Here is a 27,444-nt window from a genome sequence, read left to right as displayed (position 1 = left end):
TTAAAAGACATGGAAAAGTGCATTTTGCATAATAGGTGACCTTTAATACATATTTACCCACTCACCCAACCAAAATAAAACTCAGGCATTTGTTTTAGTTCTTTATTAAAATCATCTTTTTTTTTATTTCTGTCCTGCTTGCAGTGCAGCACAGTATTGTCATTGTCCCCACTGGTGGCAGAAGGCTGAAGCAGAGTGGCAGCAGCATCTTACCACCCTTACCTGTGTGTGTATGTGTGTGTTCGTGTATGGGTCTGTGTGTGTGTGTGTGAGGTGCTGACAATAAAGTGTAGCACAACATCGTCCCGTACAGTCAATACAGCAGTATTAATACAAGGCCTTGAGACATTGTTCAGAGGTGTACAGGCAGAAACTGTGGATGTGTTTCCACTGCAGGCTTAAACTGGGCTTACCAGGGCTCAGGGCCATTAAATGCTTCATACGTTACTAAACTCAGTGTTGAAATTGATTAACCTTCAACCATACTGACTTACACTAATGTATTGTAAGTATCATAAGGAGGGTGGCTCTTCTATCTCAGGCAGTGTTTCTACCCAATGACGTGTGCAGGATCATTGTTGCCCATTCAGGAATAAAAGTGACAAAAAGTTTGAAGATGTGATTATCAAAAGAAAGCCCTGGTTTGGCCATTTTTGGCCTCAGTGGAAAACACCCTAGCGAGCAGATTTAGCCCTGTCCCTGACACGTGTCATATTAGCTTTACCAGTTTTGTAAAATTAAGATAGAAACAGTGTGTCTGTTGTGTATAATTCTTTTTTTTTCTTTTGTTTTTACAGCACAGCAGCTTGGCAGATACAACACACTATGTACGTATATCAAAGTCCTTATATATACTGTATAGGTTGGTTGGCAGGGGTAGCTGTGCATGTTTTTGTATAGTAATACAGCCACTAAGAGATGCAAAAAAAAGCCTGTGCTGCTCGCTACATTGTGTTTCAAAGAGGTCACCTTACTCTACACTGCGGTAAAAACTCAAGGGTCCGATGTGAACCCGAAACAGGGTCGAGAATGTGACCCCTACATAAGTAAGAGTTGTGGTAAAAGCTGCTGTATCCATAAAAGGTTTAATTAGTTGTTAATCTGTAGCCCAAACCAAAAATAAAGGCCCCTCTGGGTAGACAAACACACGCCACCACTGCTACAGTGACACGGTCATAAGACACTCGCGCACCTCTCCACGTTGTCACTTTGTTGAAATCTTAGCGTTAGCTACAGTAGATAGCTAATGGAGGCGAATGGTTGGTCTTAAGTGAGCAAAAACACAGTTACATACTGGTCTCTGTTTCCGCTGGGGGGTAGGGAGCTGGGCAGGAGGTTCGAGACAAGGAGAGACAGTCAAACAGACATATTCATTGAGATAATACCGAAAAATTTAGTAGACAAACTTATATAACATAGATCTTAGCGCCTTGAAATATACTATCATATATATTTAGATATTCTATTTTTTTTAGATGAAATAAATATATCCACAGATACTCTTCTTTTTTTAAAAACAGACCAGCTTTACAATCGCAGACACGCAACAACACAATGGATAGACATGAGGAAAAAGAGGCGAGGGGGAGAGAAGGAAAGATAGGTGGCTTGTTTCTCTGAGGAAACACCCAAGCTTTGTGTTCACACCGCTAGCAGCTGCACTGATGTACAATTACCTGTTTATGCTAGCTCACTGATGCTGTCGTGTTTCAGCAACAAAGCAAAGCAAAGCAAGACAAATGAGCCCAAATGGTTTGACTGCAGCCAACCTTTAAATGGCAGAATTAAGATCATTTGTTGAGGTCACAGAGATTGTTTGTACAACAGACTTGCTTGCGGTGTGAATGCACAGAAACGCTTTCCCTGCTTTCATTGAAAGTTGTATAAGCTGCTGATTGTACTAAACAAAGCACTGAACTGCCTCACACTTGGCTTAATCCAGTCGATCCTTGTTGAAGAAAGTAATCTAGAATTTCCCTGTTGTCAGTGAATATGAGGGAATATGTGTTTTTAACACATCATATTTATTTTATTACTGGAATGGACTTGAAATGAGAAACAATATCTCCAAATATTAAGATGCTAAACAACAATTTTATCTAACACTACGCACCGCCACAAATATATATATATATATATATATGATAAATATATATATAGAATTTTTCTTAAAGAAAGTCAGACACTCTACACAACAAGTTAATGTTAAAAACGTAAGTTCTCTTTTTGTTTTCTTCAGCTGAAGTAAATTATGGCTCAGATGCAGTTCCAGGCAAACGAGAGCTGACCAGACAATAATGGGAAAGATGGCTCAGGCACTATGACCGACCGTTAAACCATCGGGCCGTTGACTGTTGGGCCAGCGGTTATTTCCTCTTCTCTAAAACTCCACTGATGTCCGGTGTCCTGATGCTAAATTCTAATGTTGATGGATATACGTAGCTACTCTACCTAAGTGCTTGACGTCAGAGTGTAACTGCTGGTGTCAGCTCGGTCGTGGATTAAAAAGCTATAGCTCTTGATTACACATTTACAAGGTGAGAAAAAAAATCACACACGAGGTGCTAGTGTGTCTTTCATACACCATCACTCAGATCCAGCACTTCTTCCAAAACCGTCTCATCGGCTACCTGGCATCCAACACAAACACAGTCTCTTTGACATCAAAGCGGCACTTGCTCTAGATCTAATTTTGCACCAATCAAATCCTTCCCTGTCCAATTATACCATCTTGGTAGCATGAGGTTAACCCCAGACATGTTGATTAAAGCACATGCCTTCATACTTTACACAAAACATATGGCAGGAGCAATTAGCATAAGGCTATACATATGTATTTCCCTGCAACAATCTCTCACCTTGTCTAATAAAGCTGTGTAGCTCCACTACACAAATCCTGCTCACACCTGGGTTGGTTAGTTTTAGTTTGCTGTATTCTAGTATTGGCACAAATTGGAGGAAACAAATCGAAAAACAGAAACTGTAACCCATTGCAGAACTAATCCTTCATCAACAACTGTAAACTTAGGAGCCGTTCACATGTTGCACTTTTATCCAAGGTGCTTGGGAGGTTGTGCTCCTATCGTGCCTGCTGTTACTTAGCAAACAAAACCTGCGTGCTGCGATGGCGATGGTGATGAAGTTGCCGTCATTTTGTGTTTAGCCTCAATGAATAAACTAAACAAAGTCAAAACAAAGATAAATGAGATTCCAACGTAAATCCTTCACAGTAGCTTTACTGCTCCATTTGTCACATTCAGTCTGGCTGACCTTTCAACCGGATGTTGTGACGTTCTTGGACGGAAAGGGTGAAGCACGTAAAATAGTCCGTGGGACAGATGGTAAAGCTCTGGGTAGTCCTGCACTAAAATGATTAACTTCTCCTCCATATATTTACTGTAGGCTGATATTTACTGGGAAAGAAAATATATTTGCCAGCTGTGATTGGTTGTTCCTAGTCACATGACATTTACATCCTTACATAGCCATTTTTATCACAGGGTGCAGCCGTCGCACACTGAAAAATAGGCGCTTGGGTGCCGGCGTCGTTCCAATTTTGAGCTTGCCTTCCGCACGTCTACATTGACAACAATCGATTTGAGGGTGCAAAAAATGCGGAATGCAAACGACCCCTTTCCCTTCAAGATTAGCATACCGTTGCTTATGTCAAGTCAACTCTCCCTATCTCTTCAATTAGTCACACACGCTAACCATCATAAATGCTACGACATCCATGCCAAGTGTCTTAAATGTTGTTGCAGCACACTTGATGGCGGCTGACTTTACATTCAGTCAAATACAGGGAGGGAAAAGACACTGCCTCCATTGTCGTAGTTAGGTAGTTGAGAGAACGTTTCATGTGCAGCTTGAGTAGTATGGCACAGTGCTTACATTGTATTAGACTTAATACATGTCTTAATATATAGAACACAATCAATAACAACAACAAATACAACACAGAACTAAAGTAAAAGCTTCAAAGTATAAAGTTGTAACGTGAACAGAGGGTGATAATGTATTGCTCAAGAAAGAGAATAGATTAATTGACTTGTTTAGATGCCTTGCATGTGAATGTATACAAGTGTTTATGTGCACTTTTATGTGTGTGTGTGTGTGTGTGTGTGTTTGTGTGTGTATGTATTTCCATGCGCGCATATTTGGGAGATGATGGAATACTCTGCAAGATAAAAGTAAACATAGCAGCTAAGGTTGTACAGATTGATGTCGAGCTCTACTTAAGTTTGGCACTCAGCTTTTCATTAAGCCAGTAGAATATCAGTCACAGTTGACTTACCCTGTTGTCAAGAATACAAACACAGAAAAGCACAGACACACAGAATAATCACATCAAGGAGAGGAGCCAAGAGGGGAGGACAGGAGAGGAGATGACAAGGGAAATGAGGAGACAGACACTTGAATAAGGTTGGAAAGGAGTTAAAGCAGAGAAAAAGGAAAGAACGGGGAAATAAGGAGTGAGAGGAGAGAAAAAAAGGGGAAGAGATAGGGTAGAACAAAAGAGAAGAGAACAGGAGAGGGTACATGGATAACATAGAGAAGACAAGGTGGTTATCACCCTCCTCTCCCTCTCAACAAGAAGGTATTTATCATACACAACAAAGGTGCCTCAGGGAGGGTGTCACAGTTCTGCGGGGGTGTAAACAGTTTTTTAAGGAGAGTTGGGGTAAGCGATTTGTTTAAGGGAAAAATATAAGAACACTGTTCTGTGTTAAAGCCTTCTGAGAGCAGCAGGCATACAGTACTACAAAGTTCCTGAGCCCTCAGTAAGCATTAAGAATCCTCTGAATACAAACTACTGCTCTGCTTCAACATCCAAAGCCCTTTACTGTCTATAGCAAAGGAGTCTCCTTCAATTGTACCAGTTTTAATGTCTGATTTTGCTTTTAGTGTATTGGTTAATAACCCAGTTCAGTTGTTGCTGTGGTTGTAGTCTTTCACATACTGAGAGGGATGGAAGGAAACAGTAAGCACAAGATTGCTTCTGTTCTCCTCTGACCTACCCAATAGGGTTTGTTTGGCTTTCTGGTATGTTTGTTTGTGCAGAACTTTAGGAAAGGGCTCAGTGCGTATACTGTACTGACTTTGCTGCACAGCCATGTTTCCTGCCGGGCAGATCCAGATCACCTGCTTAGCCTCAGCCTCGCAGGGCTCTCTTATGACTTTTGATACCTTGTTGAACTTCAGACCTCGCTCTCCACACTGGAGAAATGGGCTGAGCCCCTTCGCGAGCAAAGGCTCTTGGCTTTGAGGGGTAAGTGAGGAGACTGAGAAAACCTCTGGGGCTGGGGTACAGAGCGCAACCTCTGGTACTGTAGTTTGGCACTTGCCGAAGCCATGGAGGAGGGCTGGGGTGCCCCCGGGGTGGATGAGACCACAGAGGGAGAGGATACAGAAGAGGAAGAGTTAGGGGGAGGAACGTGGATAGGGTGAGATGAGGACGGAGGAGCTGGAAGGGCAGGGAGTGGGGGTGGCAAGTTTGGAATGAGGCTCGAAGGTGGGGATGATTGCCGTCCTCGATCTCGATCCCTATCTGTTCTCTGTGTTCGCTGCTGGATACTGAGGTTTGACTGGCTGCCAGATTTGGATGGATTCTGTGAGCGATCAGGTTTGGAGGAGGATGAGGAGTCATGTTTGGGCTTCAGGGGACCACCAAAACTCTGGTGGTACAGCTCTTCCTGGCTTCGCGAGGTCACACGAGCCCATTTCGAGGAATGGGAGTGCGGATGGTGTCGGGGGGACTGACAGGAGGAACAAGCTGTGCGCCCCCTTCCCTTTTCCTTTGACTTGCGTTTACTCTTCTTCTCATCCTGTATGTGGAGTTTGTCGACTGACCAGTATCGTCGAGGAGGTGGTGGCGTGAGCGGAGGCTGGGGCCAGTGTGATCCTGATCCCCACCCTCTTTCTCCTGCATCTCCTCCACCGCCACCACCTCCACCTCCACCTCCACTAGACCCCCATCCACTTTCTGCTGTCCCCCACCTCTCTCCTCGCTCCAAGAACAGGTCATCTCTACTGTTGATGCTGCCGGCTTTATCCCTGGAGGGGTAGGTGCTGAAAAACCAACCTCCCCCGCCAATGCCTCCTACTGCCCTGCCTTCATGGTCCTCCCAATACCTCTCAAACTTCCCAAACTCTCCTGAAGAACCATCATCATCAGAATATATCCCGATAACCTTATCACGTTCCCGCTCTTCGTCTGACATTGTCCTTCTTCCTCCACGCCTCTTTCCACGCTCAGCTTTCCTCCTCTCCAGCTCAGAATCTCCTTCCTCACCCTCTACTTCGGACTCCCAGTCATGGAAGGATAATCCCTCCTTGGACTGCATCTCACCTCTTCCATCCCGTCCCAGCAATGGCCTCCTCTCTCCTTCCATTCCTACAGCATCCCTGTCTGAACTTTTACTCTTCCTCCTTTTAGAGGAGACAGGCAACAAGGGCAGAAAGGCAGATGGAATAGTGTCAGAGGATGGGTCTACCCCTCGCCAGAACTTGACCGATGTTGAAGGCTTACTGCTAGAGCTATGATAGTGCTTGCTGTTCCTTCTCCTGTTTTGTCTTTCTTTCCCTCTGCTGTCTTCCCCATCATCCCTTTCTTTCTCTTCTCTTTCCTTCCTCTCCTCTTCGCCTGGGATGTTCCATCCATAGCTTCGGATTGAGCTTTCACTCTTCTTCCGAAAAGACTCTCGCCTCAGGGGTGGGTATGATGGGTAATCTGGTGTCCCTGATTTGAGTTCCTCTCTTTTTTCACCTTCTCCTCCCTCCTGCTCTGACCTCTTCCGCTCTCTCTTCCTTATCTTATCCTCTTTCTTCCTCTTCTTTGCTTTGCGCCGCTTTCGCTCCCTTTCTCTCTCCCTCTCCTCCCTTTTCTTCTTCTTTCTGCCCTTCTTCCTCCTCTTCCTCTCACGCTCCCTCTCTTTATGATGTCTCTTCTCCTCTCTACCCACTCCGCCTTCTCCCCGGCTTGTTGTTAATCCCCTCCCTTGCTCTCTGTCTCCCCACGAAGCCCACCACTCCTGTAATTGGGCCAGCTGGCTGCTTGTTCTCTCTCTGCCATAATCTTTCTGAAGGCGTGGCTTTCGGGGTGGGATTGGTGGAGGTGGCGGGCTGCACGGCAGCGAGCGCGATGACATGCGACGCGAACGAATCTTCCTCCGTGACCCCAGGAGGAGGCTGGACTCCTCTGTAAGTAGATCTGAGTCATAATCATCAACCGTAAGCTCCCGGTCGCCTGCTCGATACCGGAAACTCAACGAGGTGTTGCAGGAGCTGTCACTGGAGCAAGAGGAGGGGGAATTTGACCGAGACAGCGAGACAGAGGATGAAGAAGAGGAGGAGGACGATGTAGAGGAAGAGGAAGAGGACGAGGCACTGGAGCAGGAGGAATAGAAACGGCAGGGGGAAGAGGGAGTGGTAGGAGTGTGTGTTGGGGAGGAGAGGGGAACAGGCAGTGGAGGAGCTGGAGGAGGACGTCGCCCTCTCCTTCCACCTCCATCGCTGGCTCCATACCTCCCACCTCCTCGCCTCCCCAGAGGGAGTATATTCTCATACAGGGGACCTCCTGAGCTTTTCCTCCTTGCCTGAGCTAGGCTTCCTCGTCGCCAGAAAGGAGGCCTCCGTGGGGAAGATGGGATCAGTGGAGGTGGCTTGGCGATTAAGTGCCCTGGGCCTTGTTGGGGGCCTTTAAGAGGCAGCCGTGGCATCCCTGAGGCTTTGGGGCCTCTAGGATTAGATTTGGGAGTCTGCTGGGGGCCCCCTGCCTGTTGTTCAGAGTTAACTCCCAGCCCCTCTGGATCTATAGGACCATAGTAGCGCTTATATTCATCTAGCCCTGTATCACCTCCACCCCCTGCACCACCTGCAACTCCACCTTGCAGGCTCCAGTGCTGTCCAAGATTCGGCTGAAACTGCGGAGCCTGAAGTTCAGTGATCCCTCCTGCTATCCCCCCAACGCCCACTCCTCCACCACTTCCTCCGCTCAAGACCTTCTCTGGCTTTGGCCTGTTCCAGCGATCGACCACAGCAAGTCTGCGGTCATGGCGAGGCAAGAAGGTGGAGCAGGGCATGGGGCCTTCCAGCAAGGGGCTGTTTGAGGGTCCCAGAGCCATTGCTGAGTGTCCTGTAGTTGGTGGCGATCCGGGTAGCATGGTGGTATAAGTCGGCCCCTGCTGCTGCTGTTGGTGGTGCTTCTGCTGCTGTTGCTGCTGCACCATGGCAATGGCAGTTGTGTTATTTATTGTGGCTGTAACAAGGTGCTGTTGGGCTGCTGTAGGCATGGTGGCCATGGTGTGGTATTGGGGCAAAGAGCTACTTCCTGGTGCTGTCTCATCCTCAAACTGGCAGCAACTGTACATCCCCTGGGTGGACACATAAAAGAGAGATTGTAATTAGACCAGCAGGCTGCCAAGGATGATAAATGGGAACTGATTGTGTATGTGTGAGACAGAGAGGCACAGAAAGAGAGAGTCCAACATCCCCAACTTTGCAAAGGAAACTTATAGAGCAGTTTTGATCTGATACCTACACAAACCATATGAAAGCTATCTTCAGGAAACTGTTAGTGTCATTGCTCCAGCAGTTTTGTTAAAAATATCCAGATTTTCAGATGCACTTTAACAATCACCACAGTTTAGAGTTAAAATAGATTGTGTTTCTTACTCCCCAAACACTAAAAGGAGCAACAATGAGCAAAACAACTGTATTGTTAGCTTTTCCCCCACAAATTAATTGACTGTTTAAATGCACCTGGTTTACAAAGTCAGATTGTTTTAAGGAAACACAGGGCTTTCATCCAGGAAACTGCTGTTCGTGTCCTGTGTGAAACTAACAAAGTGTTGTTTGTCTTTGTGTTCACAACGTTAAATTTCATTTTGACTTTACAAACGTAGTAATTTTAAGCCAAACCATGATGTTTTTTCCTAAATTTAACTTTCTTGCGTGAACCTAAGCAAATGTTTTTGTTTAAATTGCCAATGTTAACCATGTGTTTACTGCGACCGTAGTGGGGCATCATAGTTTAACGTGCTGAGCTACCCAGTGTGTTAGAAAGAGGCACCAAGGGGTTTGTCAGTATTTGCTGAGTTGGGATGAGAATGTGTTGGAATGCTGTGATGAATAAAGTCTGTTAAATAATACCTCGCAGGGGATCCAGTTAAACCTGTGACAGGTTGCCGCATCAAGAGAGGCTTTAAATTTGTCTGGGCTACAACTTCTGTATTTTTATTTGTCCTCTATCCACCCTACTTTCTTTTATCTTTATTCTGTACATTGCATAACCACCGACTGTGTAACTTTGTCGGCTCTACACATTTCACAAAAACAGTCTCCAGTTGGAAAAGAAGAAAACAATCTATCTTTATTCTGTCTCTCAGCATGCTGGGAAATCGCTCTAGGTAGTTTCCCTCTACCTCTGGTTCTCTGTGTCACCACATCTCTTATAAAGGCAGACAACATGGAGCACCGACAATTAAATATTAATGAGAGTTTTGGAGAAACTTTGGACTGAGTTCACCAAGCTTCTTGGTGTCAATTTTCACACTATCAATCCAAACAAAGCTTTCAGCAAACAAAAAATCACTTAGCTGGAATAGGAATAGGTTTTCTCCAAAAGCAAAGGAGGTGTGCTAAAGAGTACATCTTCTCAAGAGGACTCAAAACAATGGGGGAGAGCAAAACAACAGAACCTATTTTGTCGTTGTGCAAATAACTGGTGACAGATGCTGAATTTTAAGACAGTCACCTTTCCTCTCAGCTGCTAGCTTGCTTACCAAAACCCAACAAGCTTCATGTTTTCTTGGTGTTCTCTTTTCCCAGTGCACAAACTAAGATTCAAGTGTTTATTTTCTTTGAACTAAGCTAAACTAGAATTTCCGTGGCAACAAAAAACTTGACTTACAAAAACCTTCTTCCAGTTACTAAAACTTAAGGGTGGGCTGCAGCCTTCTTCTCTTCTCTTCAATGCATTTCCGAAAGAAATCCCTTTATGTGAAAAATCGCCTAAATTAGTGTCTGTTCTCATTCACAGGGCGTCAAATACCGAGGCTCTGTCATGGCCGTCTGCATTCGATACAGCCGCACAAGGCACCCTTTAGCCCCGGTATGAAATGCAGCGGGCGTTCCATTAACTATATTGTAAACCCATCCGCGACAACAGTAAACACTCTAAGAAAGTGCGCCAGGAGTGACTGTGGTGACGTAGTTTTAAGTGCAAAAAGAAGGAGGGGAGGTGGATGGGTCCAACAAACACAAGGCTTTCATCCAAGAGGCCGCTGTTCATGTCCCGTGTGTTAAGTTTCACTTTCACTCAATCAGTTGTTTGTTCATGTCCCGTGTTCACAACATTTGGAGTCGTTTTTACTGTACAAACGTAACGCCAAGTGTACCTATTTTGGTTTTGTTGCCTAAACCTAAAGTGACGCCAAGGGTAACTATAGTGGATGTAATGCCAAAAATAAAATGACGCCAAGGGGCGTGACAAAGCGGCGGTATGTGACAAGTTGGGATTCTCTTCTACATTTCTTGGTGCTGTTATTGCAATGTGATCTCATCCCTACTCGTCATATTTTGGAGCAGCAGCCATTTGCGTAGTGTGTTGACGCAGAAGGTTCATGCGTGGTTAACATTGTGAAATGGTGGCGGTTAGGTTTAGGCAACAAAACCACTTAGTTAGGGTTAGAAAATACATCATGGTTGGCTTAAAGTAAATACACTTATGATGTAACGTAACCTACAGGCGTAATGTCATGTGACTCAGTGGCATATTGTCACGGAACATGAACGCCGGTCCCCTGAGTAAAAGTCCTGTGTTTGTTTGTCCCTCCCGCTCATAGTGAACTTCTCACTCTTAATACTACGCCCGTTGCTCAGCCTCTAATAATGACGCGGATGGGATTACATTGGAGTTAGTTAGTTGAACGCCTGGTGCGTCTCATACAGACGCTAAAGCCTGCCTTGTGTGTCGGTATCAAGATGCGGAGGGCCACTGCCCAAGCTTTGTTATTTGACTCCCTGGGGATGAGACCAGGCTGCCTCTTGAGTTTAAATAAGATCCCTCTCACTTGCTTTTAATGAACTGCTCCAAACGTACATGGTGAGAACCAGTCTGGCTTTTTTTTCCCATTTCAGCAGCAACATCCAACAATGTTTGATATGAATAAAACATGAGATGAGAGAGTGTAAATTACTAGCTCCTCATGACATCTTTTTAAATTTTAAACCCCAAGCAGAATCAATCAATTATATAATCATGTCAGATCAGCAACGCTACCTCTACTGTGCCCGCATGCTCTTTCTCCCCTACCTTTGTATATTTACACCTCGCTGTCGATAGATGGGACTCAATTAGCAGTCCTGTGGAGAGCCATGTAAATCACAAAGACTCTATTATTCTTCATACGTGAAGATGATTCATAACATCGACCGATATCTGTCACATCTTAATGACAAAATGTGCGGGGCCTCGTGTAAATCTCTGCTCCCCACCGGGACACAGATCTGATGGAGAGACTGTAATAATGGCCCTTCCGGACACATGAATCAGCAGTCCCAGTGGCAGAAGTGCTATCACCGTCCCCAGAGCATGGGGCGCAGCACACTGTGAAATTGAAACTTGGGTGAGTCACTGATTGGGTTAAAGCAAGCCACAGAGGCCAGCTGCAGAGGCTTTAAAGCAAGCACAGCATATAGCTCGGGAGATAGAAGCTAACTGGTCCCGGGATTGCCCTTTGCATGGAATTGATGTTTTTATTCTTAGTATGAGGAATGCTACTGATAAGAGTAGAGTTTGCTCATGTGAGAAAATATGTGCTCTGAATGTAAGAAGAGAGGTGACATCGCACTCCAAAGGGTCTGCAGGGAGGAACGACAGGGAATATCTGGATATCAGAGACTGCAAGGGACATAATGGATTTTCACCCCCATGGTCAATATATATTATCAATAAAACAGTGGAGCGTGTTCAGTAATTGGTACTTCAGCCTTATATCAGTACAAACACAAGACCTAGAGGTCTTCAACAGGATCCGTGCCTGACTGAATCTGACGACCTTTACAAATTCAGGAGTTTGAGCGCATTTTCACGTGCTAAAGACTAAATAAGAAAAATTTTATCAAACATTAAATGTTATAGCCTGACTAATACTAGATTTGTGTAGCTGATAACAATGTAGATATTTGTTTAACATAAACACATTACATAAACAAACAAAACTGGATCCAGATTAAACGAGTACTGGTGACATTGTTTGTAAATAATTCAAAACTAGTCAGCTGTTTCTGAGCTTACCGGCCGACATATACAGACACCAATATATCTGCGCTAGTGGCCAATATATCGGCCTGACAGTATTATTGGTCGAGCTCTATTTCCTTTTAACTTGTTCTTGTCTCACCTCATCACACAGCCCTCTGCATCACAACACAAATGCAGCAACAATAGTTATTATTGGTTATTTACCATTTTACACCAGCCTTGTTAAATTCCCTTATCTGATCTGTTCCCTGTTTTTTTGTGACTTGGCTGCTCTAACACCACCATGTTTTTATTGGGATTAATAAAATACTCTATCTATGGAGAATAGAAACTCATTCAGGATTTAGCCCCTTGACGAAGATTTTGTTTGTGAACTACATTTTTTCATTGTCTTCATCTCACATCAGGCAAAGTGACGAGTCACTTTCATTTATTAAGCAGTTGCTTGCTGGTTTTTCATTATAAATGCGTCCATTTTCATTGAGGTTTTAATATTGTGTCTCTGTGATGGTGAAAACTATATTAAGGTTGCCATTGTTTGTCATTGTTAGAGCAAAAAAAGATTTGTTGTTATGGTTATGTAAATATGTAAATATAATGTAATTTAGTTATATAGATGGAGGTTAACACACTGCAGGGGTTGAATTATTTAATTATAGTTTATTTTGTTTTTTAATTGTATAGTATAGCACTGTGTATTGTTGGAGCCATAGGAAAGGTGTATCCCATTAGACCGCATCGTATATTCTGGTGTGGGCCTCCTATTGTGTTGTACAGTTTTTTGACCGCAGTGAAAATGTTTGTTTTGAAATTTTAAACACAGACAAATATGGTTCAATATATGATTATTTGTTAATCAAAAACATGCCATGGATTTTGGAGGTGCTTACATCTCTTATATTTTAATAAATCTTTTGTTTATGGACTGTTAAATGACTTTATTGGAATTATTTGGATCACTCGAGTCAAACAACCCGACACTGGAATCTAAATCTACAGTCATAATATCTGCTGTTGGTTCATTTGTTATGTAATTCTTCATGATGAACTGGTCGATAACTTTTTATCTGTTTATAGTCTGGTGCTACAGCTGTGCCTCCAGTTATTCCTTGTGTTTATTGTGCTTTCCTTTTCCTTGTGTCTCCAGTATTCCCCTGTCTGTTTCTCTGTGTTTGTGTGTGTGTTTGTGTCGTGGGCGTGGCGCCTCTCTCACTCTCTCGGCTCCCTGATTGCTGCCAAGTTGATTCACCTGTTCCAAGCTGCACCTGCATCACATTTACTCAACCACGGCTGCTAACACAGTGGATCATTACCGTCCGACTCCCCTGCCTGCCTGCCTGCCTGCCTGCCTGCCTGCCTGCCTGCCTGCCTGCCTGCCTGCCTGCCTGCCTGCCTGCCTGCCTGCCTGCCTGCCTGCCTGCCTGCCTGCCTGCCTGCCTCACTGCTACCATAACCCTGAGCTATCTCACCAGCCATGCTCCAATCTCATCCGCTTGCCATCCACCATCGCCCCACCACTCTCTGTCTCTGCTGCTCTTCTTAACATCCTCAACGCCCTTAGTCTCTACAATTCAGGATTCAGGCTAAACTCCATAATTCTAAACTCCAAACATCTAAACTACATACATCTTAACTCTATACATCTAAACTCCGTACATCTAAACTCCATATTTTATCTAAACTCCATACATCTAAACTCCATACATCTAAACTCCATACATCTGAACTCCATACATCTAAACTTCATACATCTAAGCTAGATACATCTTAACTCCATGCATCTAAACTCCATACATCTAAACTACATACATCTAAACTCCATACATTTAAACTCCATACATCTAAATTACATACATCTTAACTCCATACATCTGAACTCCATACATCTTAACTCCCTACATCTAAACTCCATACATCTAAACTCCGTACATCTAAACTACATACATCGAAACTGCATACATCTTAACTCATACATCTAAACTCCCTACATCTTAACTTCCTACATCTAAACTCTGTACATCTAAACTCCGTACATCTAAACTCCATACATCTAAACTCCATACGTCTAAACTACATACATCTAAACTACATACATCTAAACTCCATACGTTTAAACTCCATACATCTAAACTACATAGTCTAAACGCCATACATCTAAACTACATACATCTAAACTCCATACATCTAAACTACATACACCTAAACTGCATACATCTTAACTCCTTACATCTAAACTCCATATATCTAAACTCCATACATCTAAACTCCTTACATCTAAACTCCATACATCTAAACTACTTACGTCTAAACTCCATACATCTAAACTACATACATCTAAACTCCATACATCTAAACTACATACACCTAAACTGTATACATCTTAACTCCTACAACTACATACACCTAAACTGTATACATCTTAACTCCTTACATCTAAACTCCATATATCTAAACTCCATACATCTTAACTCCATACATATAAACTCCATACATCTTAACTCCATACATCTAAACTACATATCTAAACTCCATATATCTAAACTACAAACATGTAAATGGCATACATCTAAACCCCATACATCTAAACTACAAACATCTAAATTCCATACATCTAAACTCCATACATCTAAACTTCATACATCTTAACTCTATACATCTAAACTCCATACATCTAAACTCCATACGTCTAAACTCCATACGTCTAAACTACATATGTCTAAACTCCTTACATCTAAACTACATACATCTAATTTACATACATCTAAATTACATATAATGTGCTTTAAGATCTTAGCTGAGGTGCTATATAATCCATAGTTTTAACTGCTGCAAAAGCAATAATTGAGCTTTTGGCAGGTTAAAATGAGAGTTTTGATTTAGAGAGTTCCCTCATATGTTGGAAGCATAACGTCAGAAGTAAGGGCTGTAATGCTATTACCTCTCCCTCCTTTTTATAATGCAATTAGAAGATTCTTCCACTGTGCATAAAATAGCGACTTTCTCTGCTTTGTCAGGCCGGAGGAGGTAATAAATCATAATCTTTTGTTGTAAATCCAACATGGTGGTGTCGCCTTTACAAACAATGGTTCTTAAATACCAAGCATTCCATCACAGTGTCTTCTGACCAACAAGGATATCTCCCCAGTGCTTTATGAAGCCTGTTTTCCACTTCAACCGTCTCCCCTCCAGCACGCCTCCGTTCTCCCTCCTCCTTTCTGTCCCTGTTTCTTTCCCTCCTTCTGGCCTCCCCCCAACACCTGCTACAGTATACTCCACTACCTCTGCCATCCAAAGCCACGGCTGCCTCCTTGGCAGGTTCTCTTCTATTCTTATCTCAAATTTTCCCTCCCCTACCTTCCCACTTCTCCTCATGCTCCCTCCCCAATCACAGTATTCATCTCATCCCCATCCCTTTCTTACCTTGTTCTCTTCCTTCCAGTAATTTCATCCTGTCTCCCCTCCTTACTTTCCTGCCCTTTCCTCTAAACCCTCCCTCCTGTTCACCTTTCTCAGGTCCTGTACTAAATATTTCCAGGACCCCGAGCTGAACTTACAGAAACTTGGCTTTCAAAGAAAATAGCTGTGCGACAGCTAAGTGATCACTCTGCCCTGGACCTTTGGTGTGATGCCAAGGATAAACACCATCAATGTCCCTCTTTTTGGCTCTACCTCCTTGTGCTCTGAAAGTGCCAGAAACAACTACTGAGTAGCACCTACTTTTGTGCAATCCATATCTTGATTGTATCAGAAAACTGTTCAATCACTTTGCTTCATCTATATCTCTATTTTCCTGAATGACTTCATGGACTTCATGGCTGCAATCAATCTATTCCATACAGGGAACAGGAGATCCTAAAAGCCTCTGGTCCTTTCAGTCTATCATAACATCTACACCTGCATACATCATTTATCCTTTACTGATCAGTTCTACCCTCTCAAGTTGAGGGAGTAAAAATGAGGGAGATCAGCTGCTGTAGTGGTTGATTGAAATTGAAGTTTAAAACATCTCACGTCCCAGAGTTTACTTCCTTTAGTTCTCTCATCACCTGGCAGAACTATTGAATTGTTTTAATCCGGTTGAAATTATATTTTGATTTTTTTTTTTAAATGTGTGAGAGGTGTTCTTTTATCTGTCTTGATGATCTCTCCAGCGTGTTCTGGGTCTACCCCGAGGCCTCTTACCAGTTGGACGTGAACCTCTTAAGGGAGGCATCCAGGAGGATCCTGATCAGATGCCCGAACCACTTCAGCTGGTCCCTTTAGAGGTGAAGGAGCGGCGGCTCTACTGCGAGCTCCCTCTAGATGTCTGAGCTACTCACCCTCTCTCTAAGGCTGAGCCCAGCCACCCTACAAAGGAAACTCATTTTGGCCGCTTGTATCCACAATCCCATTATTTCGCTCACTAACCAAAGCTCCTGACCAGGTGTCGGAATATAGAAGGGCTTTTCCACAAAGGTCCGGTACAACACCCACGTCACTACTGACACCGCACCGAACCGCCTGTCGATCTACTGCTCTATTTTACTCTCACTTGTGAACAACCTGGCCTGGACATAGCACTTACCAGAACATACTCTGGCACCTCCTGACCTCATTACTATGTTCAATACAGAGGTTATAAATATTGTTTGGGCACTTTCTTGGTCACAATACTGGGTCCCATTTTACCGAGACAGCTTGGTTTCCCTCGGAGAGAATCGTTCAGAGAAATACATATTTCTTGTGGTGCCCCCCACGGCTCATTTCTTGGCTCCATTCTTTTCTGACTGCCTATGCCACCATTAGATTCTTAAATTGGTATTAGTTTCTGCTGTTATGCAGATGACACCCAATTCTACATTTCTACTTCACATTCGGTCGACAGCTTTGATGACTGCATGTCAGAAAACTGTGCTTGGTTGCATACATTCTCCACAAATTAATAGGGACGGATAGCACGTAATAGTGTGGTTATTGGGGAAAGACCAAAAGCGGGAACCTTGTTTAAATGTCTCATTTTTATTTGTCTTGTCTCTAAATTTATTTTCTGATTTCAGTTTTAATGTTTCAAGTTTAGCTTTTACCATGTTTAATTTAATATTTGTGTTGAGCACATTGCATTGTATTACATATACTACATGCGTGGAGCCTCTTGTTGTTGCTTAGATCATCAAATACATGTTTTGCCTGTTTTATTCTTTGATGTGTTATCCAATTGTGAGCCAATAAATGAGGATGCAAGGTGTTGTTGAGGTTTATGGGGGGTCTTTGCTGCTTTCTCTTACCCTACTGAGAGCCAGGAGGAAGTCCATCCCACCAGATCGCTTCACACAGTGCCGCAGTTTCCAGTACACCAGATGCTCCCAGGCAAATACCAGGAGGCTGAGGCCCATGGCCACCAGCAGCATGTAGAAGACCCCTGCCATGTTGTCTATGTCCAGCTTACTGCTCATCACCTGGAGGGGAGAAGGGACAGATGAGGGAAGACAGGAAGGAAGGAGAGGAATGGAAAACATTATAGGAGCAGAGAGAAGAGACGAGTAAAAGGAAGAGGCAGAAGAGGTAAAAGGAAAGCATATGAGAAAGGAAGGGCAGAGACGAGACAGGAGAGTATATTTATCACTAATGAGAGTCAATTTGTCTCCCAGACAGAAGATAAAAAGTTAATTACAACGAGCAGTACAATAGAGAATCCTTTGCTGTCACTGGATGTCAGAGCACCCATCTGTGATATTTTAGAGCCCCTGCACTCAGAATACTGGTGCAAGGACCAAAACATGTCAGTCACCACATAATATCTGGTTCGCATCAAACAAAAAGCTTTTCCGACTGTTCAAGTCATTCAGTTTCAACATTCATAGCTCTCATCTGCAGCCACGCTGCATTCACTTTTGAATTAATACTTATTAGTGATTTTTGTAACACCAAAGAACCACACATAAACCTGAAACTGAAACTCTTCGGCCCTCCTCTACGAGACCGGTAGTGTAGGTTTTTTTTGGTGTGCGATTGTAATCTAAATCAACTACAGGACACAACCACAAAATGCAGGGGGAAATGTAATATGAGGCAAAACAGAAGAAGTGAAGGCAAGCAGCAGTGTGGATGTGTAATCATAGAGAGCAAAAACTAATCTTGAGATGACAGGTTACATTTGACTACATGCAACTTCTGTTTACAGGCTGTGTAGAGAATCAGAAACTCTGGATTTTGCAACGACTTTAAGCATTTAACATACAGTTTCTTAGTTTTTCATCAAGTATTTTTTCACATTATCATTAATATTTATTAGTGAGGTTTAAGGTAATAATAATAAGTTGTCAGACAAGCAGGGTATAATTCATTCTTAACACACAACTAGGGTAACTATAAACTGAAAAAGTGGTTTATTTAAAAAACAAATGTATCCTTTATATTGGGTGATGATGATGATAGTCTGGTTTTGGTGATTCCTGGTTATCTGCCAGCGGGAATACCAGCTATTATGCCTGAATATTCTTAAAGGGGACATATCATGCTATGCTCATTTTCAGGTTCATACTTGTATTTGGGGTTTCTACTAAATATGCTTTAATGTTAAAAAAAACACATTATTTATCTCATACTGTCTGAAAAGGTACAAGATGTCATACCTCGATCTTATCATTGTGGCAGATACCCGACAGCCAGAGACGCTCCAACATATCAATCTCATCTGCAAGAGAAAAAGATGGAGGGAGAACAAGGAGGTCAAAAACAGGAGAAGCTGAAAGAAAATTAAACAAGATACAAAATAGTGAAGAGAAAATCAGGTTTAAGTCTAATAGGAAAGAGAGAGCAAGATGATGGGGCGGGAGGGTGAGAAAGAGAAAAGAGAGATGAATTAGGGAAGGAAAAGACAATGAGGAGAAGGAGTTAAAACAGTAGAAGAGAAACCTTTTTTAAAAGGGATCACTGCCCCTTTGTGATGAGAGCAAGGTGTTTGATCCCCTAAGGGAGAGGACAGAAGCAAACAAAGGAATGCTGAGAGGAGAAGAAGGAAAAGGCAAAAGAAGAGAGGCACAGATGATGAAATACAGCATGATGGGAGAGAAATGAGAGCAGAGAGTCAAACCCTGTTTATGTTAAAAGGAGAGGGAAATGAGACTGATGGGTGAGCAAACCAAGGACAGATAACTTAAAGGAACAGTGGGTAGCATTTTGGGGATCTGTAAGAAGAAATAGAATATAATATTCAAAGCTATGTTTTCATTAGTGTAATCAACTGAAACTAAGAATCATTGTATTTCCCTTAGCTTAGAATGAGCCCTTCATATCTATAGTACATAGGGAGCAGGTCCTCTTTCCAAAGCCCAGTCGCCAGGAACAATTGTTGGCATTGTACGTTTCAGCAAACCAGGGATACGTTGAATGTCAATGTTTCTGCATTCAGTCAAGGCGAGTGACATAGTTTAAATAGTGAAATAGACGCAGCGGGCGAGTGAGAGGGGGGTAGATGGGTCCAACAAACACAGGGCTTTCATCCAGCTGTTCGTGTGTTTCCCGTGTTCACAACATTCAGCGTCATTTTCACTGTACAAATGTAGTAGTTTTAAGCCCAACCATGCAGTTCTTTCCTAAACCTAACTATAGTGGTTTTGTTGCGTTGTTACGGTTGTCATGTTACGTTGTTATGATGTTACAGTATTATCTGATCACAAACCCTGATCTTTTTTCTATCCTTAACCAAGTAGTTTTGTTGCCTTAACCGAACCAATTGTTTCACACCGTTAACCATGAGGCATTGTGCCTTTCTGCAAGCGTGATACGAGGCAGATATAAAACATATTTATGAAACGTATTTTTGGTTTAGTTTCTTGGCTTAGTTCCTTCTACACGCTTTGAAAGGGAGGGGTGAGTGGAGGGGTATTCAGTTGGTTGCAATATGCAACCTCACAGCTAGATGCTACTAAATCCTACACACTGCTCCTTTAAAAATAGGAGAAGATGGTGACCGGTAAAAATTGTAAAATGAAAGCGCAGGTATCTCTACAAACTACAAGCAATCAATGAAGTACACAGGGTGGTGCCTTACTATGTTGCAGATGTTACTAATTACAAGGCTACAGAAACGGTAGCAAGAGGAAGAATTAGAGGCCATTTGCAGAGAAAGTCATGAGAAATTACATGCAGCGACTGGAAGTGAGAGAAGCCCTTTGAAGCAGGTTGGGAAATGGTCTGGCATCTGAGGCGGGCACACTGAGGGCAGAGCGTCGCGACAGCGCATGGGAGATGAAAGGGGGAACGCACACAAACATTACACTTCCTGCTCAAACTGTCACTACACACACACACACACATATGACACACATTCTGAGCTGCAGCGTAATGGGACTCTCCATCAGTGCTTTAATCAAAAAGAATGAAGCAGTGGGAAGGGAAAGCAGGATCGAATGTACAGAGAGACTTATGTAGACAGACTTGCACCGTCGCAGAGGACTTTTAATACTTACACACACACACACACACACACACACAGACACACTGACGTGCACACACTCTGAAGATGTCCCAGTCAAAGGAAGTTCCAATTCCCAATGCTCACAGTTACAATATTAATTGACCTCTGGGTTAATTAACGTCCTTCCATAAAGCCGCCACACGGATTAGACCACCACAACTCCATGTTGACTGAAACGTCAAATCCACTCAAACAAAACATAAATCTCACTCCAACATGAATCACTGCCACATTTCACTTCCCCGACAGTCACGTGTGGAATTTCAAACGTTCCTTGACAGCTGAATTAAACCGGGCTCAACTCCATCGACCCTGCCTCCTCTTCCTGACAATAGAGGCTAATACGCATGTTCATTCTGTGTGCGGCTCACTCCCATAATCTAATTCATCGGGTTTCAATGAGTGTTCGGCTGATTTCGCTCTCCCTGTCCGGCTCTCAGCCTCTCTCCCTTTATCTCCCTGTAAATACGTTAATCATGGAGTCAACGGCGACAAATAAAGCTGCTCTTTGGGAGAAATCTTCCCACAAAGAGCTGACAGACAAGCTGTTTCCTCTCTCACCTGCTCCAAGAAGGAAAATGCCACGGAGTGAAGAGGGTTCATCGTCTGCACAAATGTAAAAAGCAGACGTGCAAACACTGAGGAGGGGGGGGGGGGGGGGGGGCAGAACTTATAATTAAATTCATGTTTCATTCTGTTGATTTTTGACAGCTTAGCAGTGATTTGGAAACAATTCAATTAAGTTGAAGTTTCAGCTCTGTTCTAACCTTGAGAATGTGCCTGTCTCCCTTTAATACCTTTCCATTGGTCAGCAGTGAGGATTTAAGACCCCCCAATCTCCAATCCTCTCAGTGGCATTATAAATAACGCCTTTATCTAATCTGTGCAGAAAAAGCTTTAAGGGGAAGGTTCTTATGAGCTGCAAAGGTTTTATATGTATAGTCTCACCTGGAATAGGACACATCCTAACCAGATCCTAGGAGCACCTCGAACGGCTCCTTCCAGTGGAAAGGAGCAGCCACCGTCCCTGAAGTGCAACATGCATCGTTCATATCACAGAGCAACAGTGTTGGGCAGGTTACAAGGACGTGTAATAAGTTTCTTTTTAGTTATTACTCCTTTTGAAACAATAATATTACTTTACTTATTACCTGGTATCAAAATGAATTAGTTACGTTACTTGTTGCTGAACAGCAAGGAACACATAAAAAAACATTTTATATACAGTATATTCTTTGCTAGATACCCGGAGCTACGTATATGACTTTACCAATCCTGGTTACCGGTATTTTCGATTTCAGGTAAATTGTTTTCATTAATATAAATTGCACTATTAGGTAGCGTACAGTTCATGGTATATGTTAAGCTAACATTAGCACTCAGTTGGTGGTTGCAACAATTAAAAGAAAAAGTGCAGCATAATGCGAAAGTAGTGGAAGTGCAAAACGTGCTCTGTCTGATCGGGGCCGAACCTCTCCCTGCCGAGGCAATATTCGCCTGAAAGTTCACCAGAGTTCAACTGGATGATGTGAAGATGCATTCTGACCTACCACGCGTTCACATCATTGTAACATGGATCTGGATGTCACCTGGATTGTGGTTGCATCTGCTGCCTGCTTGACACAAACTGCTACCATCATTAATTAATTCCGTCTGTACGAGGGACTACCAAGGCTAAGTGACAAAGTGGCAGCCTGGAGAATGAGACTTCTCGGTCACTGCCAAAGACATCAAGAACTCCCAGCAAGCATGCTGTTGGAACCAACGCACGTGCATCGATCACAGGGACGTCCCACCCCAGCATACATGGACATACTGAGGAGAGATGCTGGACAGTGCTGGCGAGCTAGCCAGATGTATGGTGGACTGAGACAGCTGGAAGCTCCGCTTGAAAGCCCGTCTGAGGACGACCCAATGATATCAATTCTGATAGTTGTATTATCAGCTGCTGGGCTATTATTGTGGCTGCTTCTCTCTCTCTCTCTCTCTCTCTCTCTCTATCTCTCTATCTATCCCCCAAACCGGTCTCGGCAGATGGCCCAGAGCCCGGTTCTGCTCCAGGTTTCTTCCCACTAAACGGGGAGTTTTTCCTGGCCACAGCGCGCTTGATGGATCTCTTGTTGGGTCTCTAAACTATGGTGTACGGTCTAAGACCTGTTCTATAGATAGAGCGTCTCAAGATAACTTCTGTTATGATTTGACGCTGTATAAAAATAAATTGAATTGAATTGAATTGAACATAAGCCTACCTGACCCAAAAGAAACACACTGTGTTCTGGTAACGCAGAAACGGAGTTAGTGGATGAATAACTATAATATCATTAATGTTTTGGAAATTATAATCCCTTACACTACTTGTTACTGGGAAAAATAATATTACAGTCATGGGATATTGAGTAACGTGTTATTGCCCAACATTGCAGAGCTTTGACATGCATCAGGTGCCACCAGTGAGTGAGTGAGTGTGCCCCCAGACACCCAATAGAAATATATGTTTGACAAATATTCATTCCACAATGTTAATTTTGAACAGGCCATACCCCTTTGCTAGAAACCACCCTCATGCATCAGGTCACAGTCTGATTAAGAAAAAAAGAACTACATCATCAGCAAAAAAGCAAAAAGACGTGATGACCAAATGGAGCCTCACTTGCGAGCAGGATGTCATCTCCATTTCAATTATGTAATATCAATTCCAAATATTTTGTGTCAAGCGAGATACACAATGTGTAAATATTAGTAATGGTTTGGTTCACCCTTTTATTGTACTGAAACATGTTTTTCTGTATAATGGAAATGGAAGCTAGCTTGTTAAACAAATAAATTGCTTTGGTCTGGTCCTGTCATATTTCAAAGTTGTTCAATTTCATATTTGATTAAGTTTCTGTACTTGTCATATTCAGATTGGATTACATTTCATCCAGACACTCTGAACAGCAGCAATATTCAGTATATGAAGAACTGTAGACAAAGCAAAAGTGAACTTTGCAGACGGGACGGGACATGAGACACAGCAGATCATTTAAAGTTATTGTAACAGCTTTTTTTGTGAGTGACAGAAGTAAATGATATGAGCTGCAGTCGTGTCGCACTTTGTTTGTTTGTTTCTAAAAGAAATTGTTTTGTAAAAAATTAAAGTGTTTTTGTTTTTCAGCCGTCCTGTAAAAGCACAAATAATGATTGGACAAGCAGCCTGAGAGCCGGTGCATGTTTCCATGGCGGTGTGACACTGATGTTTATGTGTGTGGGAGGTGGTGAAGTCCATCTACTCTCTACGGAGATGGATCCCTAAAAATGATCATGGGTACTTCTGCAAGGCACTTGGAGTTATTATCAACAAGCCAGTGCCAGAATATTTTGTCCACCTGCCAGAACAGTTTCAACTATAACAACCATCTCATCTTTTATTCTCCCCTTCCAACATACAGTATCTACTCTGTGAGGGGACTGGAGTCGACCACGCTGACTGAACGCTGACAATTTATTGAAATAATTCTTTTAAAGGTCTTTGTTGTGTGAGATGTACAAAAGATGTGGTGTTAGAGTATGATAGAAAGAAGGATAACACCATGAGAAATTCCATTTCTAATGTTTGTTTATTTGTTTTTAGATCCCAAATGATCCGTGAATTTGTTTGACTGTGGAACTAAATTAAACATAAAAACTAAATTGCAGGTTCAGAGAAATATCTGCAACTCTATTCTCAGTCTATACAATTAAAATCAACATCTGGGTCTCTGAAGACTCAAAGCCATTTGAACAAAAGAGAATGAGAAGAAAAAAGAAATCAATTTCCCGAGGGTGTGCTATGCTGCCACAGTATGTTCCATCTTCAGTGCCAAAAGCTGTTCACATTCACATTTTCTTTTTTATCATTCTTTTGTGTGCGAGGTGTTTTTATTGGCTTTGCTCAGTCAGCATGAATCAATGTGAGTGACACAAAGGAGAAGTGGAGCAGAGGCGAACTTTGGATATGCACTGCTGTGGGATTTGAGTCCAGGTGCAACGTCAGCAGTTGTAACAGTACATATTCCTGCATCTCGGTCCTTTTGCAGCGTCACTTTGAAGGTGGTTTATTTTGGAAGTCTGTTGGAGACACACAGCCTCCTCATCTTCAAAAGGTTTACTGTATCAAAAGTAGCTGTACGTCTGCTCGAGGCTCTTCTTCATGTTTTAGCTAAAGCGGGGTCAGCAGCGCTACAAAAAGAGAGTTCAGCCAGCCTGCTCTCATTCCCTCGGCGTCTGATACCGACACACAAGGCACCCTTTTCAAGTAACTCCGATGTAAACCCATCCACGGCAATATAAGACGCTCAGAGCAACTGCTCCTGAAGTCAGGTGACGTAGTATGAAGAGCGACAAAGTCCATGTAGGGAGGAGGTCGGGGTAGTGAACGGGTCAAACAAACACAGGACTTTCATCTAGGAGACCACTGTTGGTGTCCCGTGTGAAACCGACTTATTTTATTTTATGCAAGTACAGATGCAGCGATTTATAATTTCCCCTCAGCTGGCTGCCAGCCAGTTCCCAGCCAACTTCCCAACCTATTTTCATACAACGGTTCTTATGATATCTTATGAATAGTTATTCCTCTTTTTTCGTGCATTTTCCTACGAATGTCCACCGTCAATTTCCGCTCCAGTCTTTTTTTTTTTTTTTTTTAAAAAGGAATAACGGCATGTCACTGTTATAAGCCTGTTTCAAGCTAAAGTCCAGTTTCCTTTGTAGGCAGGGTTTATATTATATTATATTTATATTGTTTTGTATGATCCATCCTTAGAAGACAATAACTTTTATTTTTTCTATATCAACAGTTTAGTAATTGTGGTGTCAGCCATCAAATAGCCAGATGTCTCAGTTCAAGAAAAAGAAAAAAAAAGTTTTCAGTAACATTTGTCCATGTGGAGTCAGCCTTTGGTGTTCGCTGCCCCTGGGAGCCGCTGGCACTGCCTGCACTGAGGCGCTGAAGCATGTTCCACCTCGACTTCCGAGCGTGCTAACTGCCAACGGGCCAAATTACCACCCAGAGGAGCCAATTTGATGATTGACCAGTTATTTGCTATAAAAAGAAACGACAATGCTCGAACAAAGAGAGGTATTATGCGGAACAATTACAGGACCTGTTGAGCGCCATGACGCATATGCTGTGGATAGTGAGTTCATGTGATGTCTTTGGGGTTGGTTACAGGGTTGTCATGATATCACCTTGGCAGTCTAGTGTTCCTTGTGTTTCCTCTGTTTCCCTGCCCTTTTGTCTCCTGTGTGTTTTCCCCCTGTCTGTCTAGTCTGTCAGTGTGTTGGGAGGTGTGGCCTTCCTCCTTCTCCTCCTTCTCCTCCTTCTCCTGGGCGGGCACTGCTGGAGCAGCTGATAGCAATTAACCTACCATCAAACACACCTGCAGTATATCAACCCCGGTCTTCCTGCCAGTCATCGCCAGATCGTTCCGTCGCCCTCAGTGGTACTAGACGTACTCAGGCTCTCTTACCCTAGTGAAATTATTCTTGACTTTGTTAATGCTCGTTTTTAGATTTTGGACTCACCTTGCCTTGTTCTCTGTTCAGGTCTGTTCACCTGCCAGCTGTCTCTGCTTCCTGCTACCTGCCTGCTCACTCTTCCACGCCGTCCCTCCTCGACCTGGATCCATTCCTTTTGTTACTCACCTGCCTGTTCACTCTCCGACGCCATTCCTCCTCTCGGAGCACTAGTGGATTCATCTGTCCATCTGGAGGATCCCTGGATACCCCCTCCCCGTGCCCCCCGATTCCTTGATTTATTAATTAACATTATTCCTGCCACGTCGGACATCCAGGACCCCCCAGCCCTGTCCATCCTACATTTAATAATTATAATAAATTATCTTTTGTTACACCTTAAGAGACTTTCGTTTGTGTCTGCTTTTGAGTCCACGCTTTTGTTAAACCAGAACATAACAAGGGTGTGAACTACAGGGGAGCCAGAGGACGTTTGGCTCCTTTTAACAACACATGAGCTCCCCTGAAAACCCGATCTATAAAATGTTCTCTAAAATATAGACAATATGCATCTTCAGCATCATGGATCATTCGTAAAATTAGGTTATTATTGATGTAGGATTCGTGCATGAGGGTGAACCACATTGCCCAAGATGTTTGACGCACTCATAATATACAGTATATCTATGGGCCTTTCCAAATGTTCAGACATCATGGCCTAAGCTATAATGAACCGACTGGAGATGAGAAAAAGAAGGAACAAAAGCCGTGGCTTTGATCAAGTACTTTCCTGTCACGTCCTTGTTGTGGACACAGGACACATTAGCGTTTACACTACAAAAAATACATGGTTAGATGCATCCCAGACCACCTCGACAAATGGATTGAGTGATGGAATCACAATTGGTCCTGGTGGTCGTTTACACTTGTATTTAGTGCTGTCCACTTGTGATCTTATCGCCCGACATGCATTTTAAAACTAAGTGGTGATTCTGCAGATCCAGTATCAGCTTGTTTAAATTAATTTCCTAAGTTTCCTCTGAGTTTTCCAAATTGTTTTATGAAAACAACAGAATAGATAGAAATTCAAGTACAGGCTATTTCTTCCAAAACTAATTAATGCAAAAAAGTGTAACAATCACTTTTACCAAACTGAGCTGACAACCTCATAATTCTAAAGTGACAATGTGCAAATATAACAATACCACAGACACTCATTGCAGTAACATTTCAATCCCTACAGATGACC

General features: G+C 42.9%; 1 protein-coding gene across 2 annotated transcripts in view; it reads right to left on the bottom strand.

Moving 5' to 3' along the window:
* Positions 1-656: 656 nt before the first annotated feature.
* grin2da (glutamate receptor, ionotropic, N-methyl D-aspartate 2D, a) overlaps positions 657-27,444 on the bottom strand; it is a 301,745-nt gene continuing 274,957 nt past the window's right edge. For both annotated transcript variants that reach the window (XM_037794079.1, XM_037794080.1), the window contains exons 17-19: positions 18,877-18,938; positions 17,530-17,700; positions 657-8,372 (exon numbers count right to left, since the gene is read on the bottom strand). In XM_037794079.1, the coding sequence (XP_037650007.1) occupies positions 5,199-8,372; positions 17,530-17,700; positions 18,877-18,938 (3,407 nt within the window). In that variant the 3' untranslated portion in view covers positions 657-5,198. The remainder of the gene's footprint in view (positions 8,373-17,529; positions 17,701-18,876; positions 18,939-27,444) is intronic.

The sequence above is a fragment of the Sebastes umbrosus genome, chromosome 15 (genome assembly GCF_015220745.1).
Source record: "Sebastes umbrosus isolate fSebUmb1 chromosome 15, fSebUmb1.pri, whole genome shotgun sequence".
Taxonomy (NCBI): Eukaryota; Metazoa; Chordata; class Actinopteri; order Perciformes; family Sebastidae; genus Sebastes; species Sebastes umbrosus.
This window is presented reverse-complemented; position numbering and strand designations above follow the sequence as displayed.